Source organism: Zeus faber (genome assembly GCF_960531495.2).
Source record: "Zeus faber genome assembly, chromosome: 9".
NCBI classification, from domain to species: domain Eukaryota; kingdom Metazoa; phylum Chordata; class Actinopteri; order Zeiformes; family Zeidae; genus Zeus; species Zeus faber.
Window position 1 is genome coordinate 24,351,968 of NC_137197.1, and position 6,916 is coordinate 24,358,883.

Here is a 6,916-nt window from a genome sequence, read left to right on the forward strand (position 1 = left end):
AAAAAAAAATATTGTATTTATTCGACTGACTAATAAAACTACCGTTACCATCACTGGTGCCTACTGGCGCCCTCTAGTGGACATTATTGTTAAACGCACCAATTCGGGCTTCACGTACAATTAAATGACGTTTTCACTGGAGACATTTTGACGTTTTGACGTGTGTGGATGATTGAACACAGCCGAAGATAATGATTCTGATTTGGGGTTTGTTGGGTTTTCGGGGTTTTTTTTGTCATCTGTGTCCGCTTTTCACAATCGGCGTCACTAACTTCAGCTGTTTTCACAGCGTCTCACCGCGGTCCCCAAACAACACGACGAGCCCCGAAATACAAAACCAACAACTGCGAAACAGAAACATACAGTGGATTGGAAACGTTCATGGAACCGTTCAATTACAATCCCGCGTTAATCTCCAATCCTGAAATCGTTCCACCTGGAAACGGCCCTCGCCGGGCCCCGTAGCAACATGGCCGCGCCCCTGACAGAGTACATGTCACTGCGGGCGGCAGTTCGGATCCTGTTTGAAACGCCGTAGTTTCATCTACCATCGTCACAAGTCGTCGGCGGAGCGTTCATCACCCGATTTTCCGCCGCCTCGCCCGAACAAAACCCCGCGTTGTGCCTCCTGTCAGCGAGCGACAGCCGCGGAGCGCTCGTCAGCGGGTTAGAAGAGTGTTTGGACCGTGACTGGGCCATGTTGGCTTCCCTTCTCAGGTCATCTGTCAAAGGAGGTGAGAACCAGCCTGAAGGAACCTCAAACTAACCTCAAATAACTTTAAATAACTTTAAATAACCTTAAATAACTCTGCTGCGGTGTTTAGAATGTGGGTGGGATCCAGTTTGACAGCGCCCAGGCGGTCGTTTGGGTTGTTTGTGCTTCTATATCTATTGAGGGCAAAGGTCGCATCAGGGTTTGACGCAAATATTCAGGATCTGACTTTTATGGTTTTATTTATTTTGTTGTTGTACATTTATGGAAACAACAATAATCTTGACAATTGTTTTCACTCCCTCATCAGCTGTTTAGATGATGTCATTCTGTGAAAAGCACATTTTTTTGGTCCAAAATAATAACAATGCAAAAAGACATGAGCTCGCTTGGGATCGTATTCTTGGGTTAAATGTCCTACTTTACTCGCTGTTCGATAGATATTTATATATGTTACTTTTAAATTACACCTTTTTCTTGACTTGCATTATTGTGCTGCTGTAACACATTGATTTCCCCCGCGTATTAATAAAGTGGTATCTTATTTACTTTATTAACTTAGTAAATGCATAGCAATTATAATAATTTATACACATACAACAACTTATCCTGTGCATATAGATTTCCATTTGTATATTCTGTATGTTACTATATATTTGTGTATATTTGGTTAGTTTTCTTTTTCCAGACTCTTGAGCTTTTATTTTATTTTTTTCATTTAATTTTGAATGCTTATCGTCTGTAGAAACGCACTAATCCTCATCAGGACAAAGGCCTGGTGCATGTAGATGCACCTGGTGGAATGAACCCGTTCTGTAAACACGGCCTTTGCAATGATGTCAGATGACACATCTGGGTATTCTGTCCTAATCGCCCTCAGACCAGACCCTGTGGAAGGCCGGCCGGGCGGTGGTCCGAGCCATGGCGTCGTCTGGGGCGACCCCTCCCTTCAGCTCGCTGTTGGTCACTCAACCTTCAGAGTTCGTCAAACACGTGGAGCTTAACCGGCCTGAGAAACGCAACGCCATGAACAGAGCCTTCTGGAGGTGGGACTCTAACGCTCGATCCGGTTGCTGGAGTTGTCCCTCGTCCTCGTCCTTGACCAGGGAGGCGCCACACAGGGTCCTGCTTGAATAATCCAAATTCTGTCTTTTTTCCTACACATTTAAGTTCTACCTGGAAAATCATCCTCTTATGTGCGGAGTCGGCTAAAAAGGTGTTAAAAACAGCGCATTTTTCTAAATTTTGAAAATTTTAGGCTAATCTTTCGCCCCTGGGACACAGCAAGTCACAAGCTCTGGTAATACAGTAAATGTGTCTCTAAAAAGTAAAATATGTTCCGTTGTGAGGAACCCACAAGTAGTCGCTGGTATGAAGTGCAAAGAGATTGTTTTACTCAAAACATGTCATTATTATATGTTTTTGTTGTGTATGTGCATTATAAGTGTAGTGTACAAATACATTATGACAAACATAATGAAAACAAAGTGGCCGTGGCTTACGACCATAACACTATTAAACAAGTTTTCGGTGGAACAGTGATTGAACCAGCAGGTAAACAAGTGAACCCGTGTTTGCACAGATTTCCCTCGTTTACTAAAATGTTTTGAATAAATAATATAAAGTTTACTTTCGTATGGAGTCTTGAAGAACAGATGCATACTGCAGACAAAGGGAAGATAGAATATTTAATTTGAAATGGTGCGTTAGGGTCTGCGCCGCATGACGTGACATGAGGCACAACCTGATTGTTTGAAATCTGATCTGAGTTTAAGTTAAATGTGTTTGTAGATGTTCTTGTCTCTCAGTTTCCTGTCTGGATAACTGCTGCCAGGAGGCATTGACTCCATGTTGTTACCCAACATGGCATCTCTATTTTTTTTTTTTTACTTTGGGTTGCAGTGAGATGGTGGATTGCTTCAACCACTTGGCAGAGGACTCAGACTGCAGAGTGGTGGTTGTGTCTGGGGCAGGGAAGATCTTTACGTCAGGTCGGCACCGACTACACTATGCATTACTTTACCTCTTCTTCATATTATGTGCTATTTAAAATATGTATTATGATTTTATTTAATTCTGTGCGGCCTTCCCCAGGCATTGACCTGATGGACATGGCCAGTGACGTCCTCCAGCCGCAGGGAGACGACGAGGCCAGGACGTCGTGGAACCTGAGGAAAATTATCGCAAAGTACCAAGAAACCTTCACTGTCATAGAGAGGGTGAGTACAGCGTGTGTGTGAGTGTTTACATAAAAAATAAGCACGTCCTATCAAGCTGGTATAATCATCGTGGACAGTGATAGCCTGTGTCATTACAAAGGAATTTTCACCGTCAAACTTCCTAAGTTTTCTCCTGTGAAATGTCTCGTCCTGAAGTGCTCGAAGCCTGTGGTGGTGGCCGTCCACGGTGCCTGTGTCGGAGGAGGTAAGTGACCGTCACTCTCTTTTTGGGAAGCCTCAGGTGTTCTTCGCCTCCAGGCTGCAGCTGCCGTTCCCTCTTCCCAAGCCCGTCCTGTTTCCGTTGGAGTGCGCGATGAACAGTTTCTGCTGTCGTTGTTAAAACTCAGCCCATGTAGAGCGCTGCAGGGATGAGGTCTTTTTCCCCCCCGGTTCCCTCGACAGAAAGCCGGTGGTATTTCTACTTTGGATCATCGCAGAAAATAAACTCTGTGGCAAACACAAGTTTATGATACTTACACTTTTTGTTCAGCAAGATGATCTTCACAAATGACTACTTATCATTTTTATACAATCGCCAGAAGTAAAAATCAAATGTTAGGCTCTAAAGGAACAACACCACGGTCACATGACCACAACGTCACCACCACTAAGCTTTCAACTTGGAATTTGATTTTGTGCGCTGACCTCTTCGACAAAAGCCTGGAGAGTTTAGTTAGAATAGTTTGCAAGAGCACAAGTATAAACACAACTCGAGGCTGTGAAGGCGGAGCGGTGAGCGGATGACTCTCTGTGTTCAGTGTGATGACGTTTAACGTCCCCGCCAACCTCCATAGTCTCATTTAGACACTTGTCAGCAGCCGCCTTGATTAAGAAACTTAAAAGCTTCAACATTCACGAGCAGAGTATTTACTGACATAGTTTGTCGTAGGACAAAAGAAAACGTGAAAACCTCCTAAGCTTGTGTCAAACGCAGACCTTATTTCAGGCGTCGAACCATAAACCCATTCAAAAAAAACAAAAAAAAGAAACACCATTGACTTTGGGACGAGGCCGGAAGCGCAGAAATGCAAACTCATTTCCGTTTTTTTAGGACTCATTCCTGCAGCACTCTATTTGGAACATAGCATCGCGGTAGGTTCGTGTGTAGATAGACCTGAGCGACTTCATGACCCTGGAAGTTAATGTTCTGTTTGCGTCTCGTGTCTCGCTCCAGGGATCGACCTGATTACAGCCTGCGACATCCGCCTCTGCACCCAGGACGCCTGGTTCCAGGTCAAGGTGAGTCAGGCTTCAATACATTCCTGCTGTGGTGGTGGTTGAGTGACCGGGAGCAGCTGCGGTCATCCAACCAGGATTATGAGGCGGTTATACCACATTCACATAATCTCTGTGATGTTTGGTTTAAACTGATTAATGGCATCTCATTAATTGATATAAAATTCTTATCTTAAAAATCGGACTGACTTTAAACAGACCTGACTTACCAGGTTGTGTGTCCCATCCAGTGAATTTAGCTTTGGACACCGATTGTATTTGTCATTTTGAGCTGATGACACGTTCTTGACCATCTATATTTTCGGACTGAGTTTTTTTTCGTGAGCTTATCTGTAGAGAAACGCACCAACCCTCACCGTGACACACTCCTTGTATTTAAATGTAACTGGATTCTGTTTGTAACGACCAGGAAGTGGATATTGGTCTCGCAGCAGACGTTGGAACTCTGCAGAGACTTCCTAAAGTCATCGGCAGCCGCAGGTGAGAGAGCGCTGGGAGCTACTGAGGATTTCATGGCATTATAGCTTTTCACACGTCGCTCTGACTGTTTTGGTTAAAAAGTCAGAGGAATGAGACCAACATTACAGCTTCAGAAGAATGGGCTTCGGAAAGATATTGTTCCACAAACTTGTGTTGTGATAAATTTCCAAAACGGTCAAGACGCAACAGCTGTGGTCGGATTTCCTGATGTTCCTAAAATCAGAACAAATTACCTTTTTTAATTGGAGGGAAAAAAAGGTCTTTGCACAGTCACCATCAGGAGTCGTTGATGTGGTGGTTTGATTCTTCTTCCAGTCTGGTCAACGATCTGGCGCTGACAGCGAGGAAGATGTACGCAGATGAGGCAAAGAGCAGCGGACTGGTCAGGTCGGTGTCGAACCCGTCACTGCTTGTGTATTGTGCTCAAATATTTTGTTAGAGTTGTACCTGTTTTTAGTACTTCTTGCCTTTGTGTAGAACGCGCTCAGTGTCTACACTGGACATTTTCTTGTCTGTTATGACTGCACAGCAAGAGAAGCTCAATATTTATTATCAACATCCGACATTGGCATAGAGCGTGCCGTCTAAAGGAACTTTGATTTACTGTCTTTATTAAAGGTCCCATATTATGCTCCTTTTCAACAAAATACACTGACATACATACAGTGTGTACATTATTAGACACTCCTGTACAATCCTGTGTAATCAAATACATCAGCTCTGCCATGAATTCTACTTTTATGAAGTTGATAATGTTCAGTTTTTGTTGACAGTGGGAATTTTGTCAATTCAATGACATGTTTATAACTGAGGTCATAGTTAAAGGTGTTGTACTGAACTACATCATGTTGAGTGGTGTATGTTAGTTTGTCCTCCCTATTGACACACATGAGGGGGACAGGATATTAGAAACGCCTCTGCATAGAATGCAGCTCAGTACGACACCACCAACTACGACCTCCGTGCTGAAACATCTACAATTAACACCGCTTCAATGACCGCGTTAAAAAAATTAAAACCAGACATTATAGGAAAATCCATGATGCTGGTGGCATTGGACTGTACAGTTGTACCTAATAAAGTGCAGACTGAGTGTAGGTCTGAAGTCTCCAACACGTCTGACATTTTTTGCCGAAAATACCACTGATTATGCATTCTAGCACGCCTCTATACCCAGTTTGTAGACAGGCTAATCTAAATGGTTTGTTATTAAACATTTTTCTGACACAGGAAGCTCACACAAAAAAACGGGGTTGTCTCATTTCAGTTTTAGTCAAGTGAAGGGTTTTTTTTTTGTTTTTAATGGGACTTGTTTTAAGGCTGGACATACAAAATAAACCGGGAAGAATAAATAAGAGGCTTGCTTATACTTTACAAATATGGCTTCATCAGAGAGTCATCTTTATTCTGATGAAACCCGCGTCTCCTCCCCCATCCGCAGCCGTGTGTTTGCCGACAAGGAGGCCATGATGGCTGCAGCTCTGGATCTGGCCGGGGAAATCGCTGGACGCAGCCCTGTGGCCGTGCAGGGAACCAAGGTCAACCTCCTCTACTCCAGAGACCACAGTGTGGCAGAAGGACTGGATTATATAGTAAGTGTCGTTCTGTAGTACGATACACTTTTGGGCATGAAGTGAATCAGGATGGAGGGAAAAGGAGGAAACAAGTTTTCACCGATCTGTGAAGTTACTGGCCAGGTTGTTATGTAACCGTCAATATTCAGTGCATGTTAGAGATGATTCTGGTTCAATGTTTACCCCTCCCACCAGGCAACCTGGAACATGAGCATGCTCAAGAGCAAGGACGTGCTGGAGTCTGCCCAGGCTGCCATGGAGAAGAAGAGTCCCAAGACGGTTCCCTTCTCCAAGCTCTGACACGTTCAAGGAGTCTCTTCTTTAAATGTTAACACTTTCTAATTTGAGCGCAACACTTACAGTGCTAATCAGTCATCGTTCATTTTTCTGTTTTGACTCTAAATGTTACGATCAAAGAGTGAGCTTCCAGTACAAATTGCCTGGAATGAAGAGTGCTGAGTAGGAAAAACTCTTCCTTTTACCTCATTTAAATCCCATGACGTGATCTGCAGTAAGAGTGGTTTGAACCTTTTCTTGAAAAGCATTACTCAAAAGCATTTCTTTCTTTGGATTTAGACAAAATATGCTTTATTACAAACAGTTTTAAGTTAAGAAACGTGCAAAAAAACAACTCTTCATCGAGAGGTCCGCTTGCCTCTGAGCTTCTGCAAGGTTTTCTGCGAAGAGAAGGTTTT

General features: G+C 43.4%; 1 protein-coding gene across 1 annotated transcript; it reads left to right on the plus strand.

Annotated features, from left to right (window-relative positions):
• Positions 1-482: 482 nt before the first annotated feature.
• ech1 (enoyl CoA hydratase 1, peroxisomal) lies at positions 483-6,910 on the plus strand. The gene is made up of 10 exons (XM_080007081.1): positions 483-734; positions 1,593-1,758; positions 2,615-2,703; positions 2,807-2,931; positions 3,088-3,136; positions 4,106-4,170; positions 4,577-4,647; positions 4,963-5,034; positions 6,089-6,239; positions 6,417-6,910. The coding sequence occupies exons 1-10, from the start codon at positions 698-700 to the stop codon at positions 6,519-6,521; spliced, it is 930 nt and encodes a 309-aa protein (XP_079863207.1). The 5' UTR covers positions 483-697; the 3' UTR covers positions 6,522-6,910.
• The last annotated feature ends 6 nt before the right edge of the window (positions 6,911-6,916 follow it).